Raw genomic sequence first — 21,055 nt, forward strand, 5'->3', positions numbered from 1 at the left:
GCTCCAGATATTGCGGCTCATTTTGAACGCGCTGTTTTTTAAAGATATATTTATAAAACGTAAGTTATCAAAATTATACTTAAATTTATGTGTGCTATAAATTTTATACAAACAAACCATGACTAGTAAATAAAAACATTTAAATATACACCCATGTACTATATAAAATATTTAGTTAATACAGAAATTTAAAATGTATATTAAATAAAAATGTGCATGCGTTATTTTCAAAACATTGGTACATCTATTTTAAAAACTACCAAGCATACAAACGAAATACCTTGTTTTTAAAACCTTTTCGTGTATTATTTCAATACACACTCATATATTGAAAATATTTATGAACTGTAAAAATGTGTAAAAAATTTAAAATAATACAATTTATTTTAGAATTACATTTAATATATCATTTTATTACACAAACATTTAATAATTATAAGAACATTTCTACAGCTCAATTTTTATAATAAAAAATGTTCATAATTTTTATTTTAAACTTTTTATATGGATATTCAATTGTGTATAATATTCAAAATATATACTCTTTCCGAATATAAGTCATGGATAAGAGATATATACATGTGAATAATTATAGATATTAAGTAAATGTTTGTGTTCATCATTTTAAAATTTAAATATAAGCCATGAGTGTATACTTTTTTTGCATTCATTAAACATTGTATCTAATATACATTTTAATATATGTATTGGCTAAATATTTTATATATACATGGGTACATATTTCATTGTTTTTATTTACATAGTATTGATAACAGACAAATATTAGAACATAATTTTTATTACTTGCGTTTTAAAGTATCTTATAAATATTGCTTGTGCGAAATGGGCTGCAATATCTACAGCCCATTTAAGCTCCATAAGCATCATTACTAAATATTTACTTTGTCGTTATCATTGTTTACAAATCAGCGGGTAGGGTGGAGTGGTTATCCTGTTGTTTTGGTAGCCTGTGGCCGCGGGTTCGAAACCTGCCAAAAATCTTTTTCCGTTAATTTACAGGCGGGGGGCCCATTGGGCATAGTAGAGAAGAAAAATTCCACATCCATATGGCCTTTTTTGTTGAAATTATATTTTTTGAGGGGGTTTAAAAAAACATTGTTCCTGGTTCACTGGCTGACAGCGGACCCCCATGCGCCTAGTCAGCACAAATTATAGGTATACAAAACGGGATATGCACTGTATTTGCACGCCCAAGCCAAGTTTTTGCACCACTTCAATGTACACCGCAACTTCTAGCATCAAAGTGAACATTTATGCCAAGTTGTAGCACCACCGGTGTAATTGACTCTTTTTTTTATTGATGTCCCAAGATCTTCTTTATTGTATATACCAGAGGTATGTAGATTGTAGAATGGATAGGAAACATATTTGTCAATTTGACATAGGCCAAAAGAATGTACTTAGTGAGTGCGGCTAATCTGCACCCACGCTTAGAAAAAAATTCAAAAAAAATACTAGAAAAATTCAAAAAATTCCAAATTTTTTTGTGGTGGTAGATAATTTGACGCGTGAGGTGCGCACCAAAAATCAGCTCATTTGAGCATCTGAGCAGCTCTCGGCAAAAAAGACAAAATCAGGGTCTGTAAAAAAGTATACTGTTCATGCACAGTTTTGACCTGATTTGTCTTTTTTGCCGAGAGTTGCTCAGATGTCCAAATGAGTTGAATTTTGGGGCGCACCTCACGCGTCAAATTATCTACCACCACAAAAAAGTTTGGAATTTTTTGAATTTTTCTAGTATTTGTTTTGAATTTTTTGCTGAGAGGGAGCAGATGAGCCCGGGCACCGTTTTGAGTTTTCCGTACTTAGTGCACTTTACAGAAAAAGAGAAATGAAATGAAAAAAAGAAGCTAGTGGAAGAAGCTAATTCGATCATGTACACTCGAGAGCCAGCTCAAGCTAGCTGCCTAACACTAGCGTAGCCGCACCAACCGGCCGATCGGGCCGGCCGCCGCGTCGCGTCACGGCGCCTCCTCGATGGTGTCCAGCACCGGCCGCCACGACCGGAGCCGCCTCAGCCCGACGCCGGCGCCGCTCGGCTTGACGCCAATCGTGGGGTGCCCGGCGGGGGCATCCTGGAGCTGCAGCAGGCCGACGACCGGGAAGACCCTGCCGGCGTCGCCATTGCTCTGCCTGGAAGAGGCGCCGCGGCCGCCGCCCCGTCGCCGTCTGGTGGTGGTGACCACGATCCTCCGCCACGCGGCGGTGGCGGCCGTGGCGGCGCCGTGGGAGGCGGCGGCGAGCGCGGCCATCTCGTCGTCGGTGAGCACGGAGTAGAGCATGTCCATGGGGAGCAGGAAGTATGCGCGGCGCGGCTGGAGGAGCTCGTCGGCGGCGACGCCCGGCACGCGGCAGCCGACTGCGAGGCGGCACGCGTCGCACACGAACTTGCCCGGGTGGTCCAGCATCAGCTCCGACGCCCGCACCGGCCGCGCCAGCCGCGTCACCCGCCCGTCCGCGTGGATCACCTTGCATCCCCCGCCCCCGCTCGACGCCGACGCCGACGCCGAGCCCGCCGCCGGCGCCAGCGACATGCACGCCGGCTTGTTCCCCATGAGAGAGGTAGAGAGAGAGAGGGGTCAGGTGGTGTGAGAGAGGGGTGGGGTGGGGGATCAATGGAGACGGTGTGGGTATATGATCGGAGGAATAGGTAAGTTGACGGTGGGTGATGCATGGAAAAGGACAAGCAAATGATTAGCGTGCTGCAGCTCAGGGGGGTTAGAGGACAGCAGCAGCAGCTGGCTATCACCTCGCTGAACTTGTGGCCGCAGCTAGCTACCACTCCGCTTAGTTTAATTAGCCAGCAATGGCGATGTGGCAGCCGGACAGCTTGGCGAGGATCGCCATGGACAAGAGCGAAGAGAAAAACAAAGCAAAAAAAGAGTTCGGGTTTGATCTAGCTCATCGATCGGGCCGGCCGGCGGGCTTAATTATAATTATAACTACTCCCTCCGTTCACTTTTGTAAGTCCTTTCAAAATAGGCTGTTTTGCACATTGTCTGAAATGTCTTCAAGGTCTTATAAAAGTGAACAGAGGGAGTAGCATATATAAGATGACAGAGCATGGTCTTGGTAGGGCGTCACTGTAGCGCTCGTCTCTCCCCGCCCGCAGGCTGCGCCGCTTAGAGTATGTGGACGGGCACGGGCGACGGCGACGACCACGACCTCTCGCGCGGCCTCTTAACAAATTCAGTCCGGCAGTGCTTGCTAGCTACTCATTGCTGAGTTGTACGCCACGACGAACAATTCAGAGGGTTTATCTATCTTTTTCCTTCTCGATTAGTTGGAGCAAGGGGGGACGCATTGGGCCATTTCCTTTCTACGTTAATTAAGAGCATAAGATGAGGAAGACAAGATGGGTTCAATCTGAAGAGATGATCGAGTCGCTGGATCTGTCAATCTGCAGATCCATCTCCCTGTCTGTCAGCATCGGTCGACGAGGATCATGCATGCATGCTTGTTCTAGCCAAACGTGCACTGCACACGTTGGAAGGATGTATGGATGGGTAAACGGTCGATCGATCACTCGGTAAATCATCCAAAGGAAAATCAGTGTTGCTCGCCGTCCTTGCGATGTTCATTTGACATTTGGAGTGGACCAGGGAGGAATATCATTATCAACGCAATAGTTGTTGCTTTTGAGTTCAGCCTTCAGACCCTAGCTGCACACTGAAGCTGGTTATCAGTTCAGTAAAAAAAGCGTGATTTGGGGGATGATATTATGCGTTGGCTTACTTTATCACGTCGTGTTTTTATATTTCTTTTGGTTCCAGCCATTCTGCTGCTCTAGAAAATTCAACGGACGGACGGACGGACGGATGTATGGATTAATAGTTGAGGGATTTGGGGGTTGGGGAGACTTGGCCTGGCTCTGGCCTCTCGAGCGGCGCCAGCTTGGCATTCAACGTACCGGAGCTGCAAATCTCAGGACCTGGCATGTATATTTGGTTCTCAAACCAAATATTCCCGCAATCTTTGCCTACCTCTGTGCTTGTCACGCCAATCATCTTTACTTTTATTTTATGTATTATTATCATTCGGCGATGCAACAATGCTTGTTATATGAGCTTTTCATGGCGAGATTGCTGTGAGCCTCTGACATGCTTCTACGCCTTTGGATCAGCACACAACCATCTTTTGTCTACAAGTATAACCAACATACCACAATTATTTGACGATAATAAAGATCCTCTTATGTACGTCCCGTAGGGTGACGGCTAGCGGTCAGTGGTTTGCGGAGGCGATTAGGGTTTCGGCCCCGCTCGTGACTGTCTCCCTTCGACCGCCGCCCTAGGGCACGCCATGGGGAATCCGAGTCCGCCGTCGAGGTCTCACCACCACCACCTTCCACTCCATAACCATCCGTGCGATCCTGGGGCGCGCGGACGTGATACACAGTAAACCCTAGGGGGAGTTTCAGGGCGGTGTGGGGGAGGGAGATGGAGGGAGTAGGAAACATGATGCGGCGGCTGAAGTTAACGGAGGATCAGAGGAAGGGAGTCAAGATCCGGATGCAGATGAAGGAGAAGGGGAAGGGCACGGAGGTGCAGGCGGTGGGCAAGGTGATCTCGGAGAAGCCAGCACATCAAGATGCGATCAGCCTATCTGAGGGAGTCCCGGATTAGGGGGTGTCCGGATAGCCGGACTACCATCATCGTCCGAACTATCATCGGCCGGACTATCATCATCATCGACCGGACTCCAAGACTATGAAGATACAAGATTGAAGACTTCGTCCCGTGTCCGGATGGGACTTCCCTTGGCGTGGAAGGCAAGCTTGGCGATACGGATACGTAGATCTCCTACTATTGTAACCGACTCTATGTAACCCTAGCCCTCTCCGGTGTCTATATAAACCGGATGGCTCTAGTCCGTAGGACACAACGACAACAACCATTACAATCATACCATAGGATAGCTTCTAGGGTTTAGCCTCCTTGATCTCGTGGTAGATCCACTCTTGTAAACATCCACAATATCAATATCAATCAAGCAGGACGTAGGGTTTTACCTCCATCAAGAGGGCCCGAACCTGGGTAAAACATCGTGTCCCTTGTCTCCTGTTACCATCCGCCTAGACGCACAGTTCGGAACCCCCTACCCGAGATCCGCCGGTTTTGACACCGACATTGGTGCTTTCATTGAGAGTTCCTCTGTGTCGTCACCGATAGGCTTGATGGCCTCTTCAATCAACAACGACGTAGTCCTGGGTGAGACTTTTCTCCCCGGACAGATCTTCGTGTTCGGCGGCTTCGCACTGCGGGCCAACTCACTTGGCCATCTGGAGCAGATCGAAAGCTACGCCCCTGGCCGTCAAGTCAGGTTTGGAAGCCTAAACTTCACGGCCGATATCCGCGGGGACTTGATCTTCGATGGATCTGAGCCACAGCCGAGCGTGCCGCGCTGTCACGATGGGCACGACCTAACTCTGCCGCCGGACAGCACCTTGGAGGCCGCACACGAATCCGCTCCGACCCATAGTCCGGAGCCGATCGCACGGATCGAGGACGGATGGCTGGACGCCGCCTCGGGAGCTGCAACTTCCACGGCGATGAAGCCGAACACTTACCTTGTCCCACATAAAGCCCATGACTCCGAGGTGCCGGACCCCCTGCCGGACTCCGAACCTCCTGCGCCCCTGCCAGTCGAATCCGATTGGGCGCCGATCATGGAATTCACCGCTGCGGACACCTTTCAGCACTCACCCCTCGGCGATATCTTAAATTCGCTGAAGCATCTCTCACTATCCGGAGAGCCCTGGCCGAACTACGGCCAGGATGGTCGGGACGCGGACAATGAAGAAATTCAGAACCCACCCACCACCCACTTCGTAGCCACCGTCGACGATCTAAACGGCGTGCTAAACTACGACTCCGAAGGCATCAACGGTATGGACGACGATGCCGGAGACAATCAAGAACCAGCGCCTACAGGGCACTGGAAGGCCACCTCGTCACATGACATACATATGGTGGACACCCCAAAGGGAAGCGATAACGAGGAACAACGGGGCGCGACAGAGGATAATCCCGCCGATAAACAACCAAAACGGCGACATAGACGCCACCCTAAGTCCCGCCTCGATCAAAGCAGCATTCCTAACGACCCAGCAATAGAGCAGGGCAAACCAGCGGACGACGAACATACAACCAAGCAACCATCCGAACAAGACGAACCGGATAATCAACCACTTCACGGAGCAATCAACAGTACGGACACAACACCGGAGCATAAGAACCTTCACAAAAGACTCGTCGCCACTGCAAGAAGTTTGAAGAAGAAAAAACGGAAGCTCAAAAAAGCGGAAGACATACTCAGAATGAAGTGGAGCAAAGTACTCAAGACCGCAGACAAATATGACAATGGCCATCAAACAAAGAGCTACCCGAAGCGCAAGTTGCTGCCAGAATTTGACGAGGAAGCCATAGAACCCTCACAGTCAAAAAATAAAGAGGTCGCCTGGCCGGATAGACAGCCAGATGACAGGCCAAAAGCGACAAGCGGCGCCGCACACAAGCCGACTTATGATCCTGGGAAAACGGATGGCCCAACTAGGTCCATCTACGGGCCAAAAAAGAGGGCCCCAGGAAGTAACACAACACGACAAGTGTTCGAAGACAGCGGCACACCCAACTACAGGGGCGCCGCACACCCGCTATGTTTTACCGATGAGGTGCTGGATCATGAATTTCCAGCAGGGTTCAAACCCATAAACATCGAGGCATACGACGGCACAACAGACCCCGGAGTCTGGATAGAAGATTACATACTACACATACACATGGCTAGAGGAGATGCTCTCCACGCCATAAAATACCTACCCCTCAAGCTCAAAGGGCCAGCTCGGCATTGGCTCAAAAGCCTCCCAGAAAACACTGTTGGAAGTTGGGAAGAGCTTGAGGACGCGTTTAGAGCAAATTTTCAAGGGACTTATGTCCGCCCTCCGGATGCAGACGATCTGAGTCATATAACCCAACAGCCCGGAGAGTCAGCGCGCAAATTCTGGAACAGGTTCCTTACCAAAAAGAACCAAATAGTCAACTGTCCGGACGCGGAAGCCTTAGCAGCTTTTAAACACAACGTCCGAGACGAATGGCTCGCCAGACACCTCGGCCAAGAGAAGCCAAGAACAATGGCCGCGCTAACAAGCCTCATGACGCGCTTTTGCGCAGGAGAAGACAGCTGGCTAGCAAGATGCAGCACCAGCGACCCGAGTACATCCGAGATCAGAGATGGAAACGGAAAATCACAGCGCAGGAAAGATCAGCGCCGGAATAAAGAAAAAAGCCCAAAGGGCACGACGGTCAACACCGGATTCACAAGCTCGCGGCCAAACAATAAAACACTGCCTCTTAAGGACAACAGCGACGAGCTATCAAATTTAAACAAAATCTTAGATCGGATATGTCAAATCCACAGTACCTCCAGAAGTCCTGCAAACCATACCAACCGAAATTGTTGGGTTTTTAAACAGTCCGGCAGACTCAACGCCGGACACAAGGGGCTCGATGCGCCAAGCGAGGACGATGACGAACCCCACCAGCAAAGCACCGGAAGTCAGAAGACTTTCCCACAAGAAGTCAAAACAGTAAACTCGCTTCATGTGATAGTACGGAAAACCAATACGGCACTCGCTAGGACAAGTGTCGCACGGTCCGCCCCAGCGGAACACCGAGATTGGATGTCAAAACCAATCACTTTCGACCATCTGGATTAGTCCAAAAGTATCCGGAATGCAGGATAGACTGCCCTGATATTGGATCCCATAATAGACGGACTGCAATTCACGCAGGTTTTGATGGACGGCGGCGGCAACTCAAACCTGCCATATCCGGACACAATCCGCAAGTTGGGATGGACCCTACTACAATTCGGCATAGCTGCACTTCCTTCAAAGGAGTGGCGCCATGCCCTTCCGCCAGGCGCACAGGTTCATTATTACTAGAAGTTGTGTTCGGGTCACCTGACAACTTCCGACGAGAAAAGCTAACCTTTCATGTCGCCCCATTTTAAAGTAGCTATCAAGCATCACTGGGACGGGAAGCTTTCGTCCGCTTCAATGCAATACCGCATTATGCGTCTCTTACGCTTAAAATGCCCGGTCCACGTGGCATCATTTCATTAAAAGGTCGCCTGAGACCCTGGACACGGCTGGACGAGTCCGGAACAAATAAGCTAGGGGCTGCCTAGCCGCACACCCCTTCACAAGGGTTTGTACATATAAGCCATAATGAGCTAGCGTAGGCTCAACTTTATTAATCTGTATTTCAATTTTTTATGCACTTTCTCGCACGATTTCTTTTCAAATTAAGTTCCTCTCTTTTTACAGATGAACAGCGTGCACACCCGTCCAGGATACGGCACAACGGAGACACAGGCGCAGACGTGCAGTAGGGACCCGTTGCAAGGACTCTTTTCAGACTAAGACCCTACGTAAACCTTTCTTACTGTCTCTTGTTGCTATAATCCCCTGGTTTCTCATTATAACCAGAGTGGAGACTGGCGTTTTGGCATCGGCCGCGCCAGAAGAACTTGCCCGTACCTGGACACAAGGGGCTTAGGGCATTGTTTTGCCCGCTATTATAGAAGACCGAACACCTTCGGGAGTGTTCGGCGTCTCGAGTTAGGCCTTATATGCATCAGCTCCGAATCATGTCTTTGGTCAAATGTTGGGTTTGCCCGGCTCCTGTGTTTTGCTGCCTTACGTTCCGTATCACCGGCTAACGCGGCACCAGGAGAACTACTGCGATTGTGCCCCAGTTCGGCTGGGCAAGCACCTCAGTAGAGAAAGCCGAAAACTGACTGTCATGATATAGCGAGAGACTGGTCAACCACTCGATCGACCATGGGAATGTTTAGAATTCCTCCGCTTTGACGAAGGGCCGTTTCCCGGTCAGGCACATACGCGCCCCAAATTCGGAGAGCGCGGTGCCCCCAGGGGCTATGTCGTAGCCCCACCCTCGAACTCCATGGCTAAGTGAAAGTGATAAAGCATTATAGTCCGGTTGCCTCGTTTGCTACGCTACCACCTCCTTTACAGGACCAAGACGTCGGATTAAGTGTGAAAACGTGCTTCTCTTTTTTTTGCGAACACCCCCGCACCTTGTGCGTGGGGGCTGAAGCCGACGACTGCCATCTTTCAGGTTATACACACGTATACATGAACGGCCGCATAGGAGATATTCTATTACTTGAACGCACAAGTATAAAAGGCGCTTACATCATAAATATTGTTTTACATCATAAAAACGTTCATTCGAACGTAACATTTTTTGAGCACTGCGACTCTATTACACGTGCACCACGCAGCACTTCGCCAAAATAGTGCTCGGCGGGTAACCGGTTATCGTCCGAACCCGGGGTCGCAACAGCGGTGGCATCCATCTCTGTCCAATGTGTCTTCACACGGGCGAGTGCCATCCGCGCACCCTCTATGCAGGCCAACCGCTTCATCGCCTTGATATGCGGCACCGCCCCAAGAAATTGCTGCAATAAGCCAAAGTAACTCTTCGGCTCGGGCCTATCCGGCCAGACATGGGTCACTATATCCGTCATAGCAAGCCTGGACAACCTATTTAGCTCAGCCCACTCGGCCAAACGGTCGGTCAGCGGAAGTGAACACTCCGGACTATGGAATTGAGACCAAAATAGCTCTTCCGTCTTGTGATCCTTCTGGCTTCGAAAATGCACAACGGCATCCGCCGCGCTCGCTGCTAAGTCCATATAAGGGTCCTCTGGACCCCACAGTTGGCCCAGATGAGCATACTTTGGATCCGTAAACCTTCGGCGCAGTAGAAAAGGCTTGCCAGCTACAATATCTCTGGCCTGGCGCAGCTCTTCCTTTATAGCCCGCATTGCAGAGCGGGCATCCTTGGCTTCGGCAGTGGCCTTCCCCAGGTCCTCTTGCCCCGCTAGGCGCTCCTTCCCAAGAGCCTCATTGCGGTCGGTAGCACCTTTTAACTTCACGGTCATTTCGGCCATCTCTTCCCTGCTCCGGCAGTGTGCGACCCTTTCGGCCGCTAACTCCTCGGCCGCCCTCGAGGCCGCCGCATTACTCCTTCTGGCCTGCTCCTTGGCTTGAGCAAGTTCGGTCCGAAGGCTCTCCACAACAGCGGCACTATCTGCATTTCACACACATGTTGTAAGGAGCTGGCTTCGGCTCCCTTACCAAGTGGCCGCACAGAAATACTTACCTTGCGACTCATCAAGTCGCCTGTTGACCAGCGTGATGTCCGCATCCGTAACAGCGAGTTACCGCTTTAGTTCAGCAACTCCATCAGTCCGGCTGGCCCCCGGACGACCCGCCACCTGCATCGGCACGGCGGAAATTTAAACCTGCGATTTTGATCCTCGGCACGCTGTCGATTTCGACAACCTACCGAGTCTCAGGGGCTACTATCTATACAGGGCGCATTCTATATGCAAAACTGTTAAAAGGTGTGTGATTTTTACGTACCTCAAACCCCGCCAGCAAACTCCTGACGGCATTATGCAACCCGCCTTCGGCGGACGAAACCCTTTCAATCACCATGCTCATCAATGCGTGGTGATCTTCTGAGATAGACGCCTTCTCAAGCAGATCCTTCAGCCGTACACCAGTTGGCGCCGAACTATTCGGCTTTGCCAAACCAGGGGGCTCCCTCCGTGACGACACTTCAGGCTCGTCCGTCCTATCCGACGGCGCCCCGGACGGAGGCGTCTCGCTCTCCATCATCTCCGGACGAAGGTCCCCCGAAGACGAGCTCATTTGCGAAGGACGGAGATCCGAACTACAAGGTAAAAACTTTAGTTATCCTCAGAAGCACAAATAGGGATGTCTCTTATTATAAAACTCCTTTCTTTCTACTTACGGCTCGTTGGAGGGCTGATTCTTTAAGGGAGATTGTGCGGCCGGGGCCTCCCCGGACGCAGGACCCTCTGGCGAAGATTTCTTCCCCCGTTTAGGGGCTTTTGCCCCCGGGTCCTTGGAGGCAGTCCTCTTCTCCCCTTGGAGGGAGGGATTCTCGATCCCCCCTCTTTCAAGAGCCTCCTTAGGCGAGGTAGTAGCTTTCCTGCTTTCCCCTTCGCCTTCCTCTGGAGGCGCAACCTCAAGCATCCGGACCAGCACGGAATCCGGCGCGGTCTCGGGGAGGGGGGACGGACACCATATCAATTTTGCTTCCGCTATCCACTCCTGTTTAGAAAGAAGTCGGTCATAAGGCGAATCATTGAAAGGCAAACAAACGGTATGTCCGGACTCGGAGCTACTTACTTGGGTATCCGGGCGATTGCAGCTTAGGCCAGCATCCTCGGTCAATTCCGGACGCACCTCTTGCGATCCGAAGAATAATTTGTACATCTCCAGGGGTGTCATACCCATGAAGTGTTGAAGAATCCGTGGGCCCTCTGGATTGAACTCCCACAGCTGGAGAGGGCGGCGTTTGCAGGGCAAGAGACGCCTAATCAACATAACCTGCATTACCACCACCATATCGACCTCCCTCATTTGGAGATCTCGAATCCGGCCCTGCAGTAGTGGTACGTCCTTTGACGGCCCCCAGTTGAGCCCTTGGTCGATCCACGACATCAACCGTCGTGGAGGTCCCAGGCAGAATAAGGGCGGCGGCTTTTGTCTACGGCCCCTCGGAACGGTAATATAGAACCACTCTTGCTGCCACAGGCCGAGCTCCTCTTGGAAGGAGCCAGCGGGCCACGGGGCATCGGCCCTCCTACTTATGGCCGCCCCGCCGCACTCCGCTTGACGCCCCCCGATCATCTTCGGCGCCACATTGAAGGTCTTCAGCCACAGGCCGAAGTGAGGGGTGACACGGAGGAAGGCTTCACAGACGACAATGAATGCGGAAATATGGAGGATGGACTCCGGAGCCAAATCGTGGAATTCCAACCCATAGTAAAACATGAGCCCTCTCACAAAAGGATCCATCGGGAAGCCTAAACCCCGACGGAGGTGGGATACAAAAACGACATACTCGCCGGGCTCGGGGGTGGGGATGGCCTGCCCTTCGGCAGACAACCTGTGCGAAATCTCATAAGTCAGGTACTTGGCCTCCCGCAGCTTTAGCACGTCCTCCTCCGTGACAGAGGAGGGCATCCACCGGCCCTGGAGGTCGGAACCGGACATCGTTGAAGGTCCGAAGCGCTCAAATCTGGAGCTCTAGGTGCTGGAACTTGGAGCGGGGAGAGGATTCGATGGAGGATTGAAGAAAAGAAACGAGCCTTGGTCCCGTTATAAAGAGGGAGAATACCAAGAGCCGTCTCCGTGACTGTTTGGGACTCGCCTTCGATAGAGGGGGCGTGGCAACGGGCGCGGTTGGGTTACCCACGTCCGTATTGATGAGAATCCCGGATTAAGGGGGAACACGATCTCTGCTTCGACAAGACGTGCCAAGTAAACCGCTTCGCTAAATGCGCTGAGGTGGCAGAGTAAAAAACGATTCAAGTAATGGCTTGGAAGTGGCATGACGTCATGCCGCAAAAAACGTCAGCAGATTGAACTTGTGTATATATTATTCTCTCTACGGTGGAATGTGGAATTTATTTTGCAGAGCCGGACACTATCCTGGTGTTCACAATCTTCTATCATTCGGAGGAGGAACCCGCCTTGCAATGCCAAGCAATATACGCGCCGGACTTATCGTCATTGAAGCCTGGTTCAGGGGCTATTGAGGGAGTCCCGGATTAGGGGGTGTCCGGATAGCCGGACTACCATCATCGGCCGAACTATCATCGGCCAGACTATCATCATCATCGACCGGACTCCAAGACTATGAAGATACAAGATTGAAGACTTCGTCCCGTGTCCGGATGGGACTTCCCTTGGCGTGGAAGGCAAGCTTGGCGATACGGATACGTAGATCTCCTACTATTGTAACCGACTCTATGTAACCCTAGCCCTCTCCGGTGTCTATATAAACCGGATGGCTCTAGTCCGTAGGACACAATGACAACAACCATTACAAGCATACCATAGGCTAGCTTCTAGGGTTTAGCCTCCTTGATCTCGTGGTAGATCCACTCTTGTAAACATCCACAATATCAATATCAATCAAGCAGGACGTAGGGTTTTACCTCCATCAAGAGGGCCCGAACCTGGGTAAAACATCGTGTCCCTTGTCTCCTGTTACCATCCGCCTAGACGCACAGTTCGGGACCCCCTACCCGAGATCCGCCGGTTTTGACACCGACACTATCCCTTGGCCGGGTCTGGTGCCCTATCAAAGGGATCGACTGTCGAGAGGTGGGGGACAACATGTTTATGTTCACCTTCAAGCAGGAATCAGGGAAGAGGAAGGCGCTCGATGATGGACCGTGGATGTTTGACAAGGATCTGGTTGTCGTTGAGGATTATGACCCGGGGAAACGTCTAGAGGACTACGAGTTCAATGAAATCCCAGTTTGGGTGAGAGTCTTCAGTCTCCCTTTAGGGATGATGAATGAGGAGGCGGCAGAAGAGATAGGCAATCTTATTGGGCGCTTTGTGGAAGTGGATGCTGGGGCGGATGGGAAGGCCATCGGAAAGTATATGAGGGTCAAGGTTAGGATGAATATTGAGAAGCCGATTATGAGAGGCTTTACACTAGAGGAGGAGGATCAGCTGAATCAGAAACAAAAGAAGAAGATGAATATTGATGGCACTGGGGAAGAGGAGGAGGAGGAGGGGCTATGGTGTCGATTCGAGTATGAATTCATGTCTGACTTCTGCTATACATGCGGTATCATTGGGCATGGAGATAAAGATTGCTCGATCAGATTGGAGAAGGGGGAGAAAGCGCAATTTGGTAGCTGGTTGAAAGCTGATGTTGGGAGACGTAGAGCGGGCAGTGAGGATAGCTGGGGATGGAAGGGAAAGAATCGAGAAGGGGGACAATAGCTGGAATTATGGTTTTAACAGATCGAGTGGCAGGTCTAGTAGTGGAAGCGATAGCCTTTCATGGCGTAAGGAAGATGGTAAACAGAAGGATGGGAGGGAGGGGAATACGGAGAAGGGGGAGGAGGTCACAAGCCTGCACAAACGAGCCAGCAAGCTTACTAAGGCAGGGACCCCGAAGATGCTGGACATGGGGGGAGTGACCAATGTGGCCATGGAGCAAAAGGAAGCAGGAGGTGTCGGGCCAACTGAACATATAGCAGAGGAAGATGGGTGAGGGAGTTCCGGACTAGGGGGTGTCCGGATAGCCGAACTATCATCATCGGCCGGACTCCAAGACTATGAAGATACAAGATTGAAGACTTCGTCCCGTGTCCGGATGGGACTTTCCTTGGCGTGGAAGGCAAGCTTGGCGATACAGATATGTAGATTTCCTACCATTGTAACCGACTCTGTGTAACCCTAGCCCTCTCTGGTGTCTATATAAACCGGATGGCTTTAGTCCATAGGACAAACAACAATCATACCATAGGCTAGCTTCTAGTTTAGCCTCCTTGATCTCGTGGTAGATCTACTCTTGTAACACACATCATCAATATTAATCGAGCAGGACGTAGGGTTTTACCTCCATCAAGAGGGCCCGAACCTGGGTAAAACATCGTGTCCCTTGTCTCCTGTTACCATCCACCTAGACGCAAAGTTCGGGACCCCCTACCCGAGATCCGCCGGTTTTGACACCGACATTGGTGCTTTCATTGAGAGTTCCTCTGTGTCGTCACCGATAGGCTCGATGGCTTCTTTGATCATCATCAACGACGCAGTCCAAGGTGAGACTTTTCTCCCCGGACAGATCTTCGTATTCGGCGGCTTTGCACTGCGGGCCAATTCGCTTGGCCATCTGGAGCAGATCGAAAGCTACGCCCCTGGCCGTCAGGTCAGATTTGGAAGTTTGAACTTCACGGCTGACATCCGTGGGGACTTGATCCTCGATGGATTCGAGCCACAGCCGAGCGTGCCACACTGTCACGACAGGCATGATTTAGCTCTGCTGCCGGACAGTACCCTGGAGGCCGCACTCGAGCCCGCTCCGATCTTCAATCCGGAGCCGGCTGCGCAGATCGAGGACGGATGGCTAGACATCGCCTCGGGGGCTGCAACCTCTACGGCGATAGAGCCGAACACTAATCTTGTCCCTCACATAGCTCATGACTCGGAGGTGCCGGACTCCTTGCCGGACTCCGAACCTCCCGCGCCCTCACCAATCAAATCCGGTTGGGCGCCGATCATAGAGTTTACTGCCTCGGACATCTTTCAACACTCGCCTTTCGGCGACATCTTGAGTTCACTAAAGTGCCTCTCGTTATCAGGAGAGCCCTGGCCGGATTGCGGCCAGGATGGTTCGGATGCGGATGACGAAGAAATTCAAAGCCCACCCACCACCCAATTAATAGCCAATGTCGACGATCTAACCGACATGCTAAACTATGACTTCGAAGACATCGACGGTATGGACGACGATGCCGGAGACGACCAAGAACCAGTGCCTACCAGGCAAGGGAAAGCCACCCCAACTCACGACGTATACATGGTGGATACACCAAAAGGAAGCGATAATGAGGAAAAACGGGAAGTGGCGAAGGACAACTCCCCCAACAAACATCCAAAACGGCGACGCAAGCGCCGCCCGAAGACCGGCCTCGATAAAAACGGCACCCATATGGGCCCGGCCTTAGAGCAGGGCGAAGCAATGGACGACGCACATGCCACCAAGCAGCCATCCGAACATGATGAACTGGACAGGCGACCCATCCCTGGCGAAGATGATCTCACATCACCAGAGCATACGAATCTTCATAAAAGGCTCGTCGCCACGGCAAGAAGTTTGAAGAAGCAAAAGCGGAAGCTCAAAACAGCGGAGGACGCACTCAGAATGAGATGGAGCAAAGTACTCAACAGCGCACATAAACATGGCGCTAGTCACCAGACAAAGAGCTACCCGAAGCGCAAGCTGTTGCCCGAATTCGACGAGGAGGCCTTAAAGCCCCCGCAGTCAAAAAAGAAAGAAGCCGCCTGGCCGGATAGACGACCAGATGACAGGCCAAGAGCAACAAGGGGCGCCGCACATAAACCGGCACACGATCAGCATAAAGATCCTCGGAAAAAGGATGACCCAGTCAGATCCATTTATGGGCCAAAAAAGAAGACTCCAGGAAGCAACATAACCCGCAAAGCATTTGAAGACAACGGCACACCCAAATACAGGGGCTCCGCACACCCACTATGTTTCACCGACGAGGTACTGGATCATGAATTTCCAGCGGGATTCAAACCCGTAAACATAGAGGCATATGACGGAACGACAGACCCCGGAGTCTGGATTGAGGATTATATCCTACACATACATATGGCGAGAGGAGGCGATCTCCATGCCATAAAATACCTACCCCTCAAGCTCAAAAGGCCAGCTCGGCATTGGCTTAAAAGCCTCCCAGAAAATACCATTGGAAGTTGGGAAGAGCTTGAAGATGCATTTCGAGAAAATTTTCAAGGGACTTATGTCCGCCCTCCGGATGCAGACGATTTAAGTCACATAACTCAACTGCCCGGAGAGTCAGCACGCAAATTCTAGAACATGTTCCTCACTAAAAAGAACCAAATAGTCGACTGACCGGACGCTGAAGCCTTAGCAGCCTTTAAACACAACGTCCGAGACGAATGGCTCGCCAGACACCTCGGCCAGGAAAAACCAAGAACAATGGCCACACTAACAAGCATCATGACCCGCTTTTGCGCGGGGGAAGACAGCTGGGTGGCTAGATGCAGCACCAGCGACCCGAGTACATCCGAAGTCAGGGATGGAAATGGGAAATCTCGACGCAGAAAGGACCAGCGCCGGAACAAGGAAAATGGCCCAAATAGTACGGCGGTCAATGCCGGATTCAAAAGCTCTCGGCCGAATAACAAAACACCGCCCCTCAAGGACAACAGCGACGAGCTATCCAACCCAAATAAGATTCTGGACAGGCTATGTCAAATACACGGTACCTCCGGAAAGCCTGCAAACCATACCCACAGAGATTGTTGGGTCTTCAAGCAGTCCGGCCGACTTAATGCCGAACACAAGGGGCTCGACACACCAAGCGGAAGTGACGAACCCCAAAAGCAGCACTCCGGACGATAGAAGACTTTCCCACTAGAAGTCAAAACAGTGAACTCACTTCATGTGATAACACGAAAACAGAGTGCGGCACCTGCCATACCAGGAGACCGTCCACAGAATGGGGATAGACCTTCGACATAACATCACTTCCTTTAAAGGAGTGATGCCAGGCCTTTAAGCCAATCATACGGGCTTTCTACCACTAGAGGTCGTGTTCGGTTCATCCAACAACCTCCGTCGTGAAAGGCCCATTTTTTGCAGCACCCCATTTCACAGTGGCCATCAAGCACTGCTGGTTCACAAAGCTTTCGCCCGCTTTAGCGCCATACCACACTACACGTCTCTTATACTTACAATGCCCGGTCCACGCGGCATAATCTCGTTAAAGAGTAACTACGATGTCCCTCAACCACAGAGAGCGTGGGGCTGCCTTGACAGCCACTCCGACCTTGCAGGTCAAGGCCCCTAAACACAGGTCATTCAGACCCCGGACACGGTTAGGCGAATCCGGCTTAACTAAACAAGGGGCTTCCCAGCCGCATATCCCCTTTACAAGGGGCTGCGAGTATAAATGATGAGAGCCAATAAAGCTCAACTTTCTTCATCTTCCAAATTATACTTTATTTCATACAATTTTTTGCACGATATTTCTTAGAAACTAAGTCCTTCTCTTTTACAGATGAAGCGCGTGCTACACCCGTCCAAGATACAGCACAACGGAGACACAGGCGCAGACGTGCAGTAGGGACCTGTTGCAAGGATTCTTTTCAGATTAAGACCCTGCGTAAACCTTTCTTACTGTCTCTTGTTGATACACATCCCCCGGTTTCCCACCATAGCCGAGGAGGAGGCTGGCGTTTTGGCATCGGCCGCGCCAGAAGTTCCCGCCCGTACCTGGACACTAGGGGCTTAGGGCATTGTTCTGCCCGATATCATAAAGACCGAACACCTCAGGGAGTGTTCGGCGTCTCGAGTTAGGCCTTATATGCATCAGCTCCGAATCATGTCTTTGGTCAAATGTTGGGTTTGCCCGGCTCCTATTTTTTGCTGCCTTACGTTCCGTATCATCGGCTAACGCGGCACCAGGAGAACTACTGCGATTGTGCCCCGGTTCGGCCGGGCGAGCACCTCAGTAGAGAAAGCCAAAAACTGACTGTCATGATATAGCGAGAGACTGGTCAACCACTCGATCGACCATTGGAATGTTTGGAATTCCTCCACTTTGACGAAGGACCGCTTCCCGGTCAGGCACATACGCGCCTCGAAGTTCGGAGAGGAGCGGTGCCGCTAGGGGCTATATAGTAGCCCCACATTCGAGCTCCTATGGCTAAGTGAAAGTGATAAAGCATTATAGTCCGGTTGCCTAGTTTGCTACGCTATCACCTCCCTAAAAGGACCAAGACGTTGGATTAAGTGTGAAAAAGTGCTTTTTTATTTTGCAAACACCCCCGCACCATGTGCGTAGGGGCTGAAGCCAAAGACTGCAACTTTCAGGTTATTCATACATATACGGCCGCACAGGAGATAGTTCAATACTTGAGCACACAAGTATAAAAAGTTATTGCATTATAAACATGATCTTAGAAATCATACATGTCATTCAAACATAACATCTTTCGAGCACTGTGCCTCTATTATACGAGCGCCCTGCAGGACTTCCTCAAAATAGTGCTCGGTGGGGAATTGGCTTTTGTCCGAACCCCGGGATGCAACAGTGGTGGCATCCATATCCGCCCAGTATGTCTTACCACGGGCGAGAGCCATCCGTGCACCTTCTATGCATGCCGACCGCTTCATTGCCCCAATACGCGGCACCGCCCCAAGGAATTGCTGCAACAAGCCAAAATAACTCTTCGGCTTGGGCCTTTTCGGCCACAGATGAGCGACCACATCCGTCATGGCAAGTCCGGATAATCTATTCAGCTCAGCCCACTCAACCAGCCGATCACTCAACGAAAGTGGACACTCCGGACTATGGAATTGAGACCAGAAAAGCTCTTCCATTTCATGATCCTCCTGGCTTCGAAAGTGCACGACTGCGTCCGCCGCACTCGCCGCCAAGTCCAGATAAGGATCCTCCGCACCGTACAATCGGCCCAGCTGAGCATACTTCGGATCCGTGAACTTCCTACGCAGCATAAAGGGCTTTCCAGCCACAATGTCTCTGACCTGACGAAGTTCCTCCTTCATAGCCCGCATCGCACTACGGGCATCCTTGGCTTCGGCGTCGGCCTTCTTCAGGTCCTCTTGCTCCGCTCGGCGTTCTCCTTCAAGAACCTCCAGGCGGTCGGTAGCAACTTTTAATTTTGTGGCCATTCCGGCCATCTCCTCCCTGCTTCGGCAGTGAGCAGCCTTCTCGGCTTCTGGCTCTTCTGCTGCCTTCGAGGCAGCCGCCTCGCTTTTTCTGGCTTGCTCCTTGGCCCGAGCAAGTTCTGCTCGAAGGCCTTCCACAGTAGCAGCACTACCTGCATCAGGCATACAAATTGTAAGGAATGGGCGTCATCTCCCTTACTAGGCGACCATAGAGCAACCACGCACCTTGTGACTCATCGAGTCGTTTATTGACCAGCGAGATGTCCGCATCCGCAACGTCGAGTTGCCTGTTAAGCTCGGCAACTCCATCAGTCCGGCTGGCCACCGAACGTTTCGCCACCTGCATAGGAAAGGCGACATTATATAACTGAGATTATGATCCTCGGCACGCTGCCGCTTTCGACAGCATACCAAGTCTCAGGGGCTACTATCTATACAGGCCGCACTTTATGTGCAAAAACTGTCAAAAGGTATATTATTTTTTGCGTACCTCAAATCCCGTCAGCAAACTTCCGACGGCCTCACACAACCCGCTTTCGGCAGACGAGATCCTCTCAATCACCATACTCATTAATGTGCAGTGATCTTCTGAGATGGATGCCCTCTTAAGCAAATCCTGCAGCTCCACCGGCCGTACTCCAATGGGTGCCGAACTCTCTGGCCCCGTCGGACTCGGGGAGACCCTCCGCGACGACACCTCAGGGTCATCCGCCCCACACGATGGGGCGGCAGATGAAGGCGTTTTGCTCTCCATCATATCCGGACGAAGGTCTCCCGAAGATGAGCTATGCTGAGATGGGCTGAGATTCGAACTACAAGGTGAAAACTTCAGTTACCCTTAGAAATTAAACAGGGATGTTCACTATTACAAAATTCCCCCTTTTTTACTTACGGCTCGCTAAAGGGCTGATTCCTCCGAGGAGACAGTTCGGCCAGGGCTCTTCCCGGCACGGGACCTTCCGGTACAGATTTCTTTCCCCTCTTTGAGGCCTTGGCCTCCGGGTCTTCGGAAGCGGTCCTCTTCTCTCCTTGGAAGGAGGGACTCTCGATTCCTCCTTTACTGAAAGCCTCCGTGGCTGGGGTGGTAGATCCCTTGTGTCCTCCTTCGCCCTCCTCCGAAGGTGCAACCTCTAACATTTTGATTAACACGGGATCCTGCGTGGTCTTAGGGAGGGGGGCCGGACACCGTATCAGTTTTGCTTGCGCTATCCACTCCTGTCCAAGGGATAGCTGGTTAAAAGGCAAACCCACAGTAAATAAATGGATGATGTGTCCGGACATAGGGCTACTTACTTGAGTATTCGGGCGATTGCAGCTTAGGCCAGCATCCTCGGTCAATTCCGGACGCATCTCTTGCGATCCGAAGAACAATTTGTACATCTCCATGGGTGTCAAACCCATCAAGTGTTGAAGAGCTCGTGGCCCCTCCGGATTAAATTCCCACAGGCGGAGGGGGCGATGTTTGCAGGAATCAGCATAACCTGCGCTACTGCAACCAGATTGATCTCCCTTTCTTGGAGGCCTCGAATCCGGTCCTGCAAAAGGGGTACATCTTTGGGCGGCCCCAGTCACGCCCATTGTTGACCCATGACGTCAACTGTTGTGGAGGGCCCGAGCGGAAGACGGGCGGCAGCCTCTGCCTGCTGCCCCTGGGAGCGGTGATATAGAACCACTCCTGTTGCCACACGCCGAGC

General features: G+C 51.2%; 1 protein-coding gene across 1 annotated transcript; it reads right to left on the reverse strand.

The window, feature by feature from the left end:
• Window positions 1–1,774: 1,774 nt before the first annotated feature.
• On the reverse strand, window positions 1,775–2,678 carry LOC119280491. The gene has a single exon (XM_037561323.1). It carries the CDS (start codon window positions 2,574–2,576, stop codon window positions 1,983–1,985), a length of 594 nt encoding a protein of 197 aa, XP_037417220.1. The 5' UTR covers window positions 2,577–2,678; the 3' UTR covers window positions 1,775–1,982.
• Window positions 2,679–21,055: the final 18,377 nt, after the last annotated feature.

Source organism: Triticum dicoccoides, chromosome 3B (genome assembly GCF_002162155.2).
Source record: "Triticum dicoccoides isolate Atlit2015 ecotype Zavitan chromosome 3B, WEW_v2.0, whole genome shotgun sequence".
Lineage (NCBI taxonomy): Eukaryota > Viridiplantae > Streptophyta > Magnoliopsida > Poales > Poaceae > Triticum > Triticum dicoccoides.

Excerpts from the sequence above, each read along its gene's own strand:
- LOC119280491 (XM_037561323.1), bottom strand. The coding sequence starts at position 2,576 with ATGGGGAACAAGCCGGCGTGCATGTCGCTGGCGCCGGCGGCGGGCTCG.